This window comes from Cimex lectularius, unplaced genomic scaffold (genome assembly GCF_000648675.2).
Source record: "Cimex lectularius strain Harlan isolate CLEC.00 unplaced genomic scaffold, Clec_2.1 scaffold172, whole genome shotgun sequence".
Classification (NCBI taxonomy): domain Eukaryota; kingdom Metazoa; phylum Arthropoda; class Insecta; order Hemiptera; family Cimicidae; genus Cimex; species Cimex lectularius.
In genome coordinates, this window is record NW_019392796.1 from 776076 (window position 1) to 792237 (window position 16162).

The 16162-nt window shown below is 36.9% G+C and overlaps 2 protein-coding genes across 2 annotated transcripts in view; one reads left to right on the forward strand and one right to left on the reverse strand.

Moving 5' to 3' along the window:
• Positions 1 to 16162, reverse strand: part of LOC106665008 — a 36347-nt gene that overhangs the window by 4906 nt on the left and 15279 nt on the right. Inside the window, exon 2 of the mRNA XM_024227999.1 lies at positions 578 to 873. Coding sequence (XP_024083767.1) covers positions 578 to 641 — 64 coding nt within the window. The 5' untranslated portion in view covers positions 642 to 873. The remainder of the gene's footprint in view (positions 1 to 577; positions 874 to 16162) is intronic.
• LOC106665002 lies at positions 6862 to 8141 on the forward strand. Its single transcript, XM_014391117.2, has one exon. It carries the CDS (start codon positions 7314 to 7316, stop codon positions 7833 to 7835), a length of 522 nt encoding a protein of 173 aa, XP_014246603.1. The 5' UTR covers positions 6862 to 7313; the 3' UTR covers positions 7836 to 8141.

The window sequence follows — 16162 nt, forward strand, 5'->3', positions numbered from 1 at the left end:
ATGTATAGAAAATCCATAACGAAAAAAAAGAGACTGTAGTGAAGCATACTTTTTGAATTAAAAATAGACAGAAGATAATAAAGAAAGACAAATATGCACATGTGGTTACGTCTGAAAAAGTTGTGGACCTTTTACTAATCAGAATTTGATTTTTAAAATTAAATCTTAGGTTAATAACAGATGAGGTATTCGGTTTAAATTATTGGTAGGAATGGTCGTTGATAAAAAGAATAAATCAAATTAAGCGATCACGATAGCCGGTTTTATCTAACGTTTCACTGAGATATTTTATCAAATTCAAATTTTTATTTAACAGTATATTTTCCCAGATTAATGTTTTGTTTTGATGACGATTATTTAATTAATTTAAAAAGTTTATTGTTCAGATTTTGTATCGATTGGGTTAAAAAGAAGGGAATAAAATGCTTAACCCTTTGATTTTTTTTATGATGGTAATTTTTTTCTCCATTTGCATACACTAGATTATTATTAAATTTTATTTAATTAATTTTAAATTAATCATCCCAGCGGCTTATGTAATCTCTAGTAAATTGTAATAACCGATAAAAAAAATTACCTGTTTGGAATGTGAAGAAGAAGACGAGGGCGAACGTGGAGATGAGGGCGAGAGAGCGGTCCATGGCGATTTGTCGAGTGTGACCAGGAGGCGATCGGGCTCGAGAGGGGATGTTGCCAAGGGGGGGATCTAATGACCGACAAGGTTCTCCATAACAGATATGTGATTATAGCAGATCCGAGGTAGAGATCGTCTATCCTAGGCAGTCATTCAAGCTTTCGTTGGCGTCTCCAGGGCGAATTCTAACGATCCAACCCTTTTTGGCGCCATGGAAACCGTTTCACGTGGGCACAAGACTGCAAAAGTTGGAAAATATTTAGGAGATTTAGAAGAAGAAAGTAGATTCGATTTCACAAAACAAATTGAGATAATTTTAGTTTAGCTAAATTCCACCAATTCCTTTGCCCTTAGATAATGAGATTATTTTCAAATTCTAACACATGTCTTCAAATTATCCAAACAATTAAAACGCTTAAACATTTACCCTGACATAACACAATCTTTGGATAAAGTCACTAGATTCACCTTAAATACTAGAAACATTTTGAGTTATAAAAATTTGAAGAATTTTCCAGTTTTCGTTCTTCCTTTTTGTTGTCATGTACGCTTATTTTTGGAATATTGCGACCATTGCACAACATCCTCGCATAAAATTTTAAGACAAATAAACGTCCCTTTCTCATTATGTTTGTTTATTTCTGAACGCTTTCACCGGTATGTTAGTCTATTTCGACATAGTCTTAAAACTGCCCAATTAGGTCAAAAGAGTCTATTTTTGCACCATCAAAGAGTCGATAATTTTGGGGCAAGAACTCTTTTTCCAAAAATGCTTATGGTTAATTAAAAAAAATCTTAATAAACCTAAGAGCGGAATTACAAGAGGGAAGCTATGGACGTTGGATCACGATTTTAATTAAACTTTTTGACAATACTAGGCCGAAAAATATTATAAAAGTGTGCAAATTTTCTTTCTAATAAACTCTAGGAGTTGAGAAAACATTATTTTTACTAATTAAAAAAATGTTTTTGTTTTCCTTTGTTATGTATAAATTACAAATTAATCTTTTTTTGAAAGGTTTTGGTTGAAATGAAAAAGTTAGTGTAGCGAGCGGGATTCGAACCAACGACTTTCGGCTCAATACGCCGCTGCTCTAACCACTTGAGCTATGGCTGGAATGTAATATTGTGAAAGGGATGGGTACAAGAGGGAGGCTACGGACGTTGGATCACGGATTTTAATTAAACTTTTTGGACAATACTAGGTCGAAAAATATTAGAAAAGTGTGCAAATTTTCTTTCTAATAAGCTCTAGGAGTCGAGACAATTTTTGTTTTCCTTTGTTATGCATAAATTACAAATTATTCTTTTTATGTAAGGTTTTGGTTGAAATGAAAAAGTTAGCGTCGCGAGCGGGATTCGAACCCACGACCTTCGGCTCAAAACTGCTCTAACCACTTGAGCTATGGCTGGAATGTAATGTTGTGGAAGGGATGGGTACAAGACGGAGGCTATGGACGTTGGATCACGAATTTTAATTAAACTTTTTGGACAATACTAGGTCGAAAAATATTAGAAAAGTGTGCAAACTTTCTTTCTAATAAGCTCTAGGAGTCGAGAAAACATTATTTTTTCTAATTTACAAAAAATGTTTTTGTTTTCCTTTTGTTATGCATAAATTACAAATTAATCTTTTTATGTTTTATGTTTACAAAGAGTATTTTTAGGTAGTTGTGGAGGTTGGTATTGGAGACATATTTCTCTCTGATTCTGAGGATTTTGGTTTGGAAGGACTGAATTCGTTGGATATTAGTAGGTTTAGCGATGCCCTGTAGTTCTAGTCAAAATGTCCAAATTTGTAGTTTCTACAATTAGAGACCTTGGTCAAAAAATTGACAAGAGTATCCAACTTGATTTTTGAAAGCCAAATTTGCTTCCTATTTAAATTATTATTAGAAAAAAACATAATAACCTTTTTTAATTAGTTGATAGAAGATTTTAGAAAATATTGAAATTAGCTAGTAAATTAATTAAATTAGTTACCAAATAATCTGATTAGATTTATTTTTGTTTATATTTTTTCAATGTTGAGCATATTAATTATTTAAGGTTTATAAGCTGATCATGATGATCAGAGGTGGCAATTTGACAGACAAAAAACACATTTCTGATCATGAAGTAGAACAAAATGTTTTTAATTTTTAATCTTTCGAATTAAATGTGCTTGGCATAACTTTTAAAGGTGTTTAAGCTAGCCTAAAATTTGATTATTGTCAGGGGCTAAAGCACAACATATTTAAAAACGCGTGATATTTAGTGCCCGTTAATGTTTATTTGGAGATCGTGAGATACGGTCTGGTGTGAAGTAGATTTTAGAAAAACATTTTTTTTATCGTGCCAACGTTTCGATCTTTATTGAGATCATCTTCAGTGCCTGGGGTTTATAAACATTGGCTACATATACAAAATAAATGTAGGATGCGAAAAAATGAATTTATACAATGCTAGAAATTTTAGATTCAATCAAAATATTTGTACTCACTCAAAGTGTTTTTTTCTGTGAAGATGTGTCATTACTCTCAACACGACACACATTTGTGCCAAAGCCCGCGCAGGTGCCCCTTATACAGAGAAAGGTTGCTCGATGTGTCCCACATAATAGAGGCGTGTAGGCCTTGGCTTCATACAGAGAGCGTGTAGGCATGCCGCCGGATCAAAGAAGAGTTCTCGAACACGGTAGCGAATTTCAAGGTCCCCTGTTCCGCTTTTTAGGGGAATTGGGAACTTTTTATTGTATATAGCCTTCAAAATATGTATTTTGTGTTTCTGTGACTTGTATGAGTGAATGTATTTATTAGTGTGAATGGGAAGGGGCTGATGGTGAAGTAGCCTCTCCATCGCCTCTCAGGTTGTGTGTAAAAGGTGGGCAGGTGGCGGAAATTTTATAAAACTACCCCATCGACCCCAATTTACATTAGTTTATTTTAGGAAACAGGTAGATGGAGGAATATCGAGTACTCTATCTGCCAAACAGAATTAGTGCGATCAATGTATATAGGTATGAATGTATTAAAGTGTGTAGCGGTATTTCGCTAGTGCTTCGGGGCTGAAATGACCAAGATGTCGGATGCCCCTGTCAAAAAAAACACCACTNAAAAAAAATAAAAAAAAAATAAAAAAAAAAAAAATTGATTGAATCTAAAATTTCTAGCATTGTATAAATTCATTTTTTTTCACATCCTACATGTATTTGTATAATTTAAACAATGTTTATAAATCCCAGACACTGAAGATGATCTCAATAAAGATCGAAATGTTGGCACGATAAAGAAAATGTTTTTCTAAAGCCTATGCCACACCAGACCGCATCTCACGATCTCTAAATAATCATATTTAAAAATATATTGAATTATTTAAGATGATTTTTCCATTTACAACCCGATACACTTAAACGAAATAAAAAACAGGACGGGATCGTCAATTCAATCTCACATTCCGACGAGATGAAGAATTGAAATTTGTACGAAAATATCATCTGAATCCTCTTGGGATTTGGCGTGAAACGACCACGTCCTATTGAGACTAACTGGATGTAACAGACCTCATCCTGTTAGAGTTAACACGACTATAGGCCACCACTGGTCCTAATTATTGTACTCGTTCGTGAATACTCGATGACAGACTAACGCGAAATAGACTAAATTTATCGTTGAACAGTTGGAATTAATTTTAACACTTATAAAAAACTGTTGACCTAGTTGTATAACAAAAATTCTTTTGTTATCTATTACTGCCTGGAAAACATTGCTCTATATTATTTCTTCAATTTAAAACTTGCAAATTAAAAAAAATGATTCGTGCTACTCGATCTGATTGTAGTGAAAATACAAGTTCAATAAGCGCTAAATATTTATAAGTTATTATCTGAAGGGCATCATTGACTAAACATAAGCGTTTGTAATCGGGAAATAAATTTTTTTCGGGATTATTATTAAGTTACAACATCTCTAGAGCGCTAGAAGAACTTTGCTGACTTTATGAGATCAATATAATAAGAGTGGAGAAGTAATCGATCCAGAAGTAACACTCCTAACCAACATTATTGACATTCCTCACTAGGGAGGGTATCGCTAGGCCATTGGTGCTTTAGGCGTCTTAGAGGATTGTCAGGATCGGATAGTGGACGATATTGATTACTGAGAGAGGAACAGAATTGTAGTTGGAATTAATATGATAGGACAAAAGGTTAAAGTTATTTGGTAGAATTTGGTTTCGTTGAATCTGATCCACCATTTCTTAAATTATCCTTCCAAACAGGAGGAGATTGTTCTGGAGGTTACTGAAGGCCACAGGTTCTGGGTTTGCTGAAAGGATGGCGGTATCGTCTGAATATGATGAATACTGCATCGGGATCGACAGGAATATCTGAAGTGTATACTGAATAAAGAATGGAACCAAGGATGCTCCCTTGCGGAACACCCGCTTCGGTACAATAGTTGAAAGCACCTAACAGACAGATGTGATTTTAGGATGAGGTAAAAAGTGAATGGAATTTCACAGCAAACCAGGGTGCCACATTCGATCAAAAGCTTCCCTCAGAACTAGGAAAGCATTTGAGCAGCATTCCTTCCATTCAAAGGAGGATGCGATGATGCCTACCACCCTTTGGTACTGTCGAATGGTAGAGTGATGACGCCTGAATTGATGGCATGGAATGATATTGAATATTTTAACAATGGGACGTGGTTGTTTCAGTAGTTTTTCAAACGTTGTGGCAAATAATGGCAAAAAGTGATAGATGGACATTACGTAGGGTGATGCTGAGTTTTTTGAGGTTTGGAAAGGGGTTTTATGATTGACAATTTCCATTGGATTGGGAAATAGGTATATATTTCTAAGTGCCGAGTTCTAAATAATAGTAAGGAGAATTGTTGCGTTTTTAGAAGGATTTCGGTGTATGTTTCTGGTGATAAGGTCGAAACCGGGGCATTTTTTACTGGGAGGTGACTGATGGGTAATTTGTCTACGGCAATTTTATTTAAGATAAACGTTCGCCATTAAAATCATTGATAGTCCGACAAGGGTATTCAGATTTAGAATCGCTTGTGGTCAAAGGACAAAATTAAATTTGAGAGAACATAATTGAGTGATCAATTTAATACTTCGAATTTTTTATATACGAATTTAAAAAATAATCTTATAAAATACACTGTTATTTCCACATTTGAAAACAACTACAAGCTTGAAAATATGCGTTGAAAATTTAAAATAAATAATAAAAACCACTTTTACGATAATTGTTTAAACAAATGAAATCTCCGCAGTCTGGTAATCTTTGATCAACATGGGACTATTCTCGGTGACTAATCATAAATAAACATTCCCAGGCTGGCCGATAAATCTTTACAGTATGACTGAATTCAATTTCATTTTTGAATTCAAATGAATTCAATTTTACCGATAAAGCAAAATAGGAAAGTAATTCCTGTCACACAGGAGGGTTTAACTGGGGGTTTCATACCACAATACCTTTTACGTACTAATACTCATTAAATTTCTTATATTTTGATCCTTAGCGATCATTCTGTTCTGCCATCATCGCTGGTCAGTCTATCGAACTAAGAGGTAAGGATCAATTTATATATTAAAATTCCATTGAATTTGCCGGGATTCGAACTCAGAACCGCTAACGTGGCAAATAGAACGAATTGCATAACCTAATCACTCGGCCAATAATAAATAATGCAATTAAAATAAATAGACGCCATTGGTCATTCCAAACATATTAAATTTATATCTTGTTAATAAAATAAAATTTCATGATGGAGATGAAAATCAAACCTTAAAATTAAGCAGCCATTGGAAAAGTTTACAAAGGCGAAGATTTCGACCATACCTGAAGGATACAATCGGTGGAACATTTTTGTTCAAAATAAGCGTTCGCAGGGTTGAGAAAGTAATTTGGTTTTTAAAATTATCATTTGCTTTTAATTATACAACACGGGCAGTCAGTTTTCCATAAAATATGCGTTTTAAAGACGGTCGGAAGATATTAGTAGAGAGGGGAGGAAAGAAGGTCAATAGTTTCGAGTTTCATGACCAATTAGAAATGAGATACAGCATAAAACCAAGTGGAATCACACGATTAACCCCCCCCCACCCAAGGATTTAGTGAATTTTTATATCAATAGCGGAAAACGTTTTCTAATAATTAAATCTATGAGTTGTAATTGGATCTTATAAAAATAAACGAACAATCCGAAAAAGTCAAATAACCAGTTTTAATTTAAAAGACAGTATATGTTTCGACTACCTTTCCCCTCCTCAGAGTCACCTTTCCGTGGTCTGGAAGAACGCGAACACACGTCGTTCCTACAAATGCCACTGGTTTCATACAAAGTACAGCTGTTCTTGTATCCATTTATTCCGCGCTATTCCCAACGCTTCAGCATACTGCCCACCCAATAAAACCATAATAGTCGGCTTTCCTCGTCTGCTTTCCTCGCGTGCTTGGATCGATTTATCGCCAGAAGAGGAATCCCAAGCAAAATTATGTCTGACAACGCGACAAACTTTGTAGGAGCCAAGCATCAACTGGCCGAACTCTACCGAATGGTGGAACGCAGAGAAAACGCACCAAGAAATTAAGGAAGAACTGGTAAAGCGAGGCATAGTGTGGACCTTCATCCCGCCGTCCGCCCCTCACTTTGGCAGTCTATGGGAAGCTGCCGTGAAATCGATGAAGTACCACCTCACACGAGTTCTTCAGTACCAACCGTTGACGTTCGAGGAGTTATCTACCGTCACGAGCCGGGTCGAAGCGATCCTCAATTCCCGACCGCTGTATCCGATGTCCTCATCCCCTGACGATTACGACGTATTGACACCCGGACATTTTACAATAGGTGACGCCTTGGTGTCACTACCCCAACCGGACTGGTCTGATCACGCTCATCATCTAATGACTCGCTGGCAATTTTTACAGAAATGCACAGCGGATTTCTGGAAGAAGTGGCGATTGGAGTATCTCACCACTCTCCAACAACGGCCGAAGTGGCAACAGCGAACCGACAACCTGGAGTTGGGAACCCTTGTAGTCTTAAGGGACGTCCAGGCGCATTCATTATCCTGGCAGATCGGCCGCATCATCGAGAAGTACCCAGGCAAGGATGGAACAGTGAGAGTGGTACGCGTCAAGACGCCTATTGGAGAGTACACGCGACCAGTGGTCCGTCTATCTCCTCTGATGCCTGAGCCCTGATTGCTCCAGTGACACATTCTTTTCCCACGCCCCTTTGTTTTCTTCTGTTTTTTTTTCATCTTTCTGTTGTGCTTTTCTGGGACCTTCGAGTTGAAATTTCGCCTGAAATTTGGTGGGCGGTGTGTTACGGCCGTACGCTTTCGGGCCGAGCCGCGGTGATCGGCATGTTGACAACAACGGAATTAACTCGCCGATAACAGGATTGTTGACATGACTCGGAGTTTTACTTTTACTTACACTCGAGCCTTGGTCGGACCTACTGCTTGACCTGTTGCTGCCCGCATCTGCTTTTGCTGCTGAACGCTGGCTTACATTTTGCCGGCTAAATAGGGGTACTCCAGAACACGCAAGTCGTTTTTTTTTTTTTTTGTAAATTTTTCTTTAAATTTTTATTTCATTTTATTTTGTACTTGACAAGTCTACCTTTTTTTGTTGTAATTTGTGCGAGTAAGCCATTTAAATTTGTCATTTACTTCTACAAGTATTTTGTAAAATAAAAGCAGAAACTTATCCAGCATTCTCTTTTGTTTTCCCTTTGTTCGAACCGCGGGGTAAAGATATACCTCGACCCTAACTTGAGGTCGCCGAAGCCCCATCACCAACCAATTTCAACAGTTCTTCGGATTTCTTGGGCCAAGATTGCTTCCGGCGGCGACTACAATGCTGAATACTTGGTGTGGCTCCAGAGAAACCATTCCCTGCATTGTTTGACAGCTTTTAATTCTCACCAACTTTCCATATATTCCTACTTATTAACTACCCTAACCATTACTTATTAGTCCACTAATGTGAACCGTATCCCTAATCTTACCAACTTCTTCATCCTAAAAACTGTGGACTTCTTCACTGTTCAATATTAACCCTCCATGAACAATCACGTGCATACTCCCATACTCCTAACCAAATCCTTAATTCCAATTCCTAAACCAAATTCCGTATTTCTATAGATTTACTATAGATTCGAACGGCTTCCGCACCCAAAGAGAAAATTCCACAGACCTCAGCATTTCCTTAAAAACCCCGCAAGAGCTGGGCGAGGCTGTGACTCTCTTCACCACTGCTATCCAGCAGGCTTATTACCTTATCCAGCCTTACAACTTCTAATAAATCACTCTGGACATATAGGAACATCATCCTCTTACTGAAGCTTAGCAAATAAGTTCAAAAAGCCTCATCATATCGTTCAATTAGTTTACTTACCATCGTGCCCAAAGTATTTTTAAAAAATTCCCCTTAAAATTTAACTGTTCTAACTTTCTCCCAGATTAACAGTTTGGCTTTCGCTTCCACCATTCCGCAGCTAGTAAATATTTCGCGTTGTAGAACGAAATAGATCGTATATCCTCCTCCCCTGACCGCAAAGAATATTGTATGGGAGCCTTTTTTAATTAGGGATGGTTAGGTTGGTTTTCTGTGTGAGTATCCTGATTTCCTTCAAAATATCCTCTACATTAATCGATTATCTAACAGATCAGTTCTTTTGGGTCCGACAAGGATCAGATTACACCGAATACCGCAGAGCAGTATGCTCGGACCAATCCTCTATCTCATTTATACTGCAGATGTTTCTACTGCACCTACCCCTTCCTTGAATCTTTTGCCGATGACTCAGCTGTAATATCCTCTAAGATGATCGTAAGGTTGCTGCAGAAGATCTGGAGCGACATTTCACATGTATTCATATGGTATCTGCAGGCTATGGTCTACTGTACATACTCATAGGACCACAATCCAAGCTATCGAAGGAAAACAAACTGACAATCTACAAAAGGTCACTACAACCGGGGGAATCGGGGACGCTACAGTGAGCAACAGGGATCAAACTTCCTATATTCAACGTCTCAAATCCTTTCAATTTATAGTCTTTAAATCAATTAATTATAAATGCTCTGTATTATGCCTTAAATACTACCTTCCGCAATGACCTTAAAATTTCATTTATTCAGAAGTTAATTTCAAAAAATGTATCAAGAAGCAGTCGAACTTAATTGAAGACCCGTTAATCGTCTAAAAATCCCAGACTCGTTGAAAATGAGATAGTCCTAACAGTAAAATACATCCAGAAGCACGCAAAATTTCTACAGAGCAGATTAAGAATACACGTTGCGACAACGGATTTCAGAGTAATCAAGACCGTTTGGAAGGTCCGTGTGGAATAGGCCAGTTGGTTTCGAATTGAGTCCATTTGGCCAATCATCTGCGAACAGCACAGTGTTATCTTGCATTGTTGCGCAATTGAAACTTTTCCCGAGGGACAAAACTGTTTAACACCGTGGTCTTCGTGTATTGTTTTTATTATTTGTTTATAAGGAGGCTAAAATAATACAATCGAGAAAAAAATATTTATTTGTACACCATAATTAGCACAAAACAATTCCAAATGACTTCTGACCAAAGCTCGATACAATATTTTGTTGGTAAAGGCATTAATGAAATCTACAGCGAACCGTTTAACAAACCCCTGATTTATGTACACTTTTTCTGTGATAAAATCAATATTATCTCGGAAATTGCATTTATTTTTACAAATTTATATTATTATTAAAATTACCCCAAGGTAGGTTATCTTAACTACTTCCTGAACTACGATTATCTCTGATTTTATATGAAATGCGGGTGTCTTCGTTTCGAGAATTTACATTTCTCAGAGTTCATCTTCAATCTATTCAAGTGGCACCAATTTTCTAATGAATTTCTAGTAGAAGGTGGCATTCACTAACACATTGAACCCCATTAAAACCTTCAAAATATCAGCTAGAAGAAACAATTCTCTATTTTTATTAGATTTGTATTAGAGGGCACTCTCAACACGGCACGCACATTTACACAGAAGACAAACACTTTGAGCCCTGAGGACGAGCTCAATAAAGATCGAAACGTTGGCACGATAAAGAAAATGTTTTTCTGAAACCTACGTCACACCAGACCGCATCTCACGGTTTCTGCATAATTATCGACTAAGGCTGCTCGTCCATTGGACCTGGCCGTTCAACAGCCGAACTATTTGACCACCGGACGACCGGCAATACAGCCGAACGCCGTCGTCCACTGTAACCGATTTTCGTCAGTTCACGACACAGCCCAAATGGATGTAGAAGATTTGTTGCTGCTCGAAAATTCTTAGTTTACATACAAATGGAATGAAAGAAATAAACAAAAATATTATAAGTTCCATTTCTAAAGCTATCCTTGACCACAGCTTGCGCTGGACATCTCTCCGATGATAGAGTGGATCAAGTATGTCCCAAGAGCCTGCTCCTCAACCGCACATCAATTTTTCGCAATCCATCGAAATGCAAACGAAACGAAAAGGTAAGCAAAAAACAAAGAACGGCATTAAACAATGGTGAGCGTTTGATGTCACGTGGTTGACAGTTGAAGTCGAAGTAACCATTCGGCCGAATAGGACTGGAAAATCCAACTTTATTTGGATCGGAAAGTGCTTCGGCCGTACACGGCCCAACACGACCGAACGAATTGGTTCTAATGGACGCGTGCTCATTCGTTTCTTCGCTTTTGGATCATCCGGCCCTATTCGGCCGTGCAACTACTCACCACTCATTTGTATTAGAGACGATATGATCCCTGAGGTACAACAGACTCAATGTCCTCTGAAATTGCATTTCTTTACAATTATACCTCATTCATTGATCATATATCAAAAGCACTGTTCATAGGTGGGCCTCAGAGGGTCATCCTCATCGATGAGAGGCGAGGTTGACACACAGACAGTTATTTTCTGGCCAAAGCCTGGTATATGGCTGGCACGTAGAAAAAGGTCGAAGTGCCCCATAATTAAGGATGGCATTCCTTGGCTCTATATAAGCATGCAGGAAAGTCACCCAATATGATAAATGTTTTTTTTTAAATTCACTAGTTTCGTGGTTCGCTTGACCAATTAATATCTTACAATTAATTAAGGTTCTCAGTTGAGATAAAAAAGTCAATGGCACGAGCGGGATTCGAACCCAAGATCTTCGGCTTGATACGCCGCTGCTCTACCACTTGAGCTATCGTGACCTCGATCCACTCGGACACCAATTTCCCATCTCAACCACATCTTTTGAATTTTCCCTCCTTTTTACCATTTTTCAAATGTCGTGTAATCCATTTGATTCTCGGCGACAAATGAAATGGCCACGGAGAGCTTTAGTGAAGGTATACTTCATTTTAAACTTATTAAATTCTATGTGTTTATTATTTTTTAGTCAAGTTTCACATTTTTACCTTTTTTTGTAGAAAAATTATACAGGTACCTCAGGCCCAGTGCAACTTCAAAATTTCAAATATGACCCTATACTTCCTGACACATCATTTTAAAGGTTTTTTATGTTGAACCAAAAAATGACAAAGTTATGGCAAAAAAACAGTAATTTGGTTTCCTATTTATTAATCACAATTCGTGTTCGAACTGTCTGCCTTCTATAAAGAGCAAAGATTTGCTCTTTTTAACCACTCTTCGCCGGAGCTCAGACCGATTGAGTCACAGGAGGTGGATTGACAAGCATTTTTTATCTTTTGCCGCAAATTCTTCGATTGAGGTTACTGGGTTATTATTGGCGTACACACTGCCCCACAGAAAATAGACAAGTGAAGATAAATCGGGTGAACAAGGAGGCCAACAGATCGGGCCATGAGGTACTATCCATCTATCCCGGAAGTGACAATTCACATAACGTCTCACCTGAAAAGAATTGTGTGCGGGGCATCTATGAAGCTGGAGAATTGTCGTTGTTGCTGAAGAACATCATCTAATAGTATTGACAAAACCTCCCTCAAAAAATTGAGTATCTGACCACCATTTAAATTATTGTCATAGAAATAAGGCCTGATTAATTTATTTCCGAGAAGTCCATAGCAAATGTTGATACCGTGAACCACCTGATGATGACAAGAGTACTAAATTCTCGCAATTTCCTCCGCCCAAGTTACAACGGTTTAGTATGCCATTATAGGCGAACTTGGATTCATTATTCCATAGGATGTATCAACACAACGTTTTCAACACTTGTGCAAGGAACTTTAGTCTCCTATCAGAATCAGAATCCCGAAGTGCCTGGACAAGATGAGAGCGATAAATTATAAGTCCGGAGTACATCTCTAATTTTATTTTTTGAAAAATCTAAAACCCTTCCAACATTTCGGAGAGAGGAATTCTGATTTTCGTGAGCATGCTGTAAAAATTTTTTTATGTAAGGTTTTGGTTGAAATGAAAACTTCAGTGTCACGAGCGGGATTCGAACCCACGACCTTCGGCTCAATACGCCGCTGCTTTAACCACCGTCACGATAGCTAGTGGTCAGAGCAGGGGGCGTCTTTGAAATTTTTAAGTTGAACTGGGCCTGAGTTACCCTGTATAAGTTTTCTCCAAAGAAAGGTAAAAATGTGAAACTGGACTAAAAAAATATTAAATATGTATTTTTTTATAGCGTCATTGTTTAAGAGCAATTCTGCCGGCCATCTAAAAAGCACATCCTGTATATATCCTATACTTTATAAATATCTCATCTGGTATTTCTTTATGTTAAGACTGAATGTATTTATAAGCGTGAATGTAGTGTGACAGATATTAAGTACCCCATTGATTAGTTATATGATATGTGTGGAGAGTGATGGAGGAATATCATGTATTCTATCATCCTAACTAAGTGAATGATTTATGATTCATTCCTATTTGTATAGGAAAGAATGTATTTGATAGGGAGTGAGAGTAGGTTTGGATTCGTAGACTGATTGAAATGACCTAGCTGTTGATAGCCCCTGGACCCCCAACCTCGGTGGCTTGACGGATAAGATTGAGTACTGCAAAACTGAGGTGAATGATTTTCGAGGCCTGCCGTTAATTTATAGACAATTACCCAAAAGCCGAAATTTCTGGCGAGCTGCGAGAGACGAATGTTGATTGGAATAACTAACCTAATCTATTAAATGAATTATTTAATCTACACAGACCAACAAATGTTGAGTAACATCGTCCTCGATATGAAGATTTGCTTCAATATTCTGACAAACTATAATCAATTGGAGAGAATTTTTTTTTGTTTCCGTCCCTGGCCTTTCGGATCGATAGTATTTGTTGTATATTTGACCTGGGATTTGAGATTTTCGACCATTCGAACGGCCTCGATATTTTTTTTCATCTTTCAAAAGATGCTGTTCTAATAATAAGTTAATGTTTAAACAAGCATCGGGGTTTTTCGATGGAGATGAATTGCGCCTGGAAAGATTTCCAAAGTTAGAATGGGCTTGGAACGTTTACGAAAATAAAATCACCTGCCTTTATGTCGGCGGCTTTTGTTGTTTTCTCTTTCCATTTTAAACATGACAAGAAAAAGCTTTCTTTGCTTTTATAACTTGCAGAATAAAGAGTTTATTCATTACGAACAAGTTATCTGTGATTTTAATAATGAGTGTCATATGACCATATAATTCTAAATAATATCCATTGGATTTTCAATATTAGTTTCCCAATTTTTCAATAAGTGTATATAGACAGAGATCAAAATTTTGCCAGGAGAGATGAGCTGACAGTGTTCTACAATTCTGCGTAAGAATTGATCGCTTTAATTATCACCTTTTATTTTAAATTAACGTGTATTTTTTATCACAAATTTCCTTGTAATTAGGTCGGATTACGTTTATTCGCTAGCAAACTAAGGTCAAGGAGAGCGCTTTGTGATGTGAGATTTCTCTGACAGACTCACTGAAGATGGTGAAATGTAGAAACCTTTATGAAATTCGCAGGTAACGACCAAATTACAGCTTAATAATGCGTTAACTTTATAGGACACTGTCTATAGGCTTATAAAAGACAAATTCCCAAGCTACATTGTTAGAGTAATAGTATACTATACTACTAATACTACAAAAAAGGCCATGTAAAATTCCCGCTGGAGTCCCACAAAGTTCAGTTCTAGGGCCAACCTTGTTCAATATATTTATGAATGCACTCCCTAGGCCACACTGTGAAAGAGCTATGTATGCTGATAACATAGCAATATACTGTTCATCGTGGAGGGTAAGTACTAGTACTAACAAATTGAACCGAAACCTCCATAGGATCGTTAGGTTTTGCCACAGATGGAAACGTAGGTTAAACACAACAAAAACTGAGGCAATTCTATTCACAAAACGACATCCTATACATAGGGAATTTATAAGAATCGGTGATTCAAATGTTCCTTGGGGCAATAGTGTTTAATACCTTGTTTACACCTCGATAGCAAGCTTAACTTTGGTATCAACACTTGTAAAAAGGGAAATGTGCTATCAAGACTCTGTTCCCTTTAATGTGTAGAGAATCTGGGATGAGCCCCCAAAATAAACTCATTATATATAAAACCATAGTTAGACCAATATAAAGTGCCTACAAACAATGCAAAATAAATTTTTAAGGTTAATTACATCCTCTAAATGAAGTGTTCGTATAAGCTATATGCACGAAATTTTAAACATCCCATACATTAAGGATGATATCAAAGGGATAACTTTTACGAACGTAGCGCTGAGTGTACAAGTACGACAGTACAGAATGTAAGAAATTATAACCTCAACAAAAATTGGAAACAGAGGAAGATCAAACACATTTTAGTATGACTGCTTTGTATATTTATTCCCTGTGATATTATTTATTAAATTGTTAATTAACTTGTTCACTGACTATGTATTGACCAAGTCTATTCAATGATTTTAATTTATAATAATTAGTAATTATTTATTAACTTGCTTATTTATTACTTTATTTATCAAATTAGCTATTATTAAAGTAAAAGTGTTGTTTATCAGACATATCTATTGTACATATGTAGTCAGTGACTTATGATTTATAATTTATAATATATGTAATTATTTGTAACTTCCCTATTTATTAATGTATTCTTTCTGCAAGTGGTTTTTATTATAATTTTCACTACTGTTCTTATTTCTCTAGGCCAAATCAGCAAATGTTGTAAATATACTTAAGCCCCCTGCCACAAGGATGTATAATGTCCTAGACATTTCCCCTTGTAGTCACTTTGTACAAAATGTATGTAAAAGTATCTAATAAATAAACTCGAAATCAAACTCAAACTTATAGGACCCGAAGGGGTGCCAGATGTGCTGACCCCAGGGTAATATCTCAGGGGAGATCACCTATCCCTTTACGCGGCCGGGTCGCTTGTTAGCTCCCTTAAACCAGCTGTTCAGTAGATCGTCGTTTCCCAACCAATGGGGTTAGGCTCTAACGGGGGTGACAACTAGGTCATTTCAGCCCCCAATGTATGCAAAATATAATATACCCTGAAACAAACTAATATATGTAATAATTTGCGAAAATAAATACATTC

Bases quoted from the DNA above. Each gene is read 5' to 3' on its own strand.
- LOC106665002 (XM_014391117.2), top strand. From the start codon at position 7,314: ATGAAGTACCACCTCACACGAGTTCTTCAGTACCAACCGTTGACGTTC.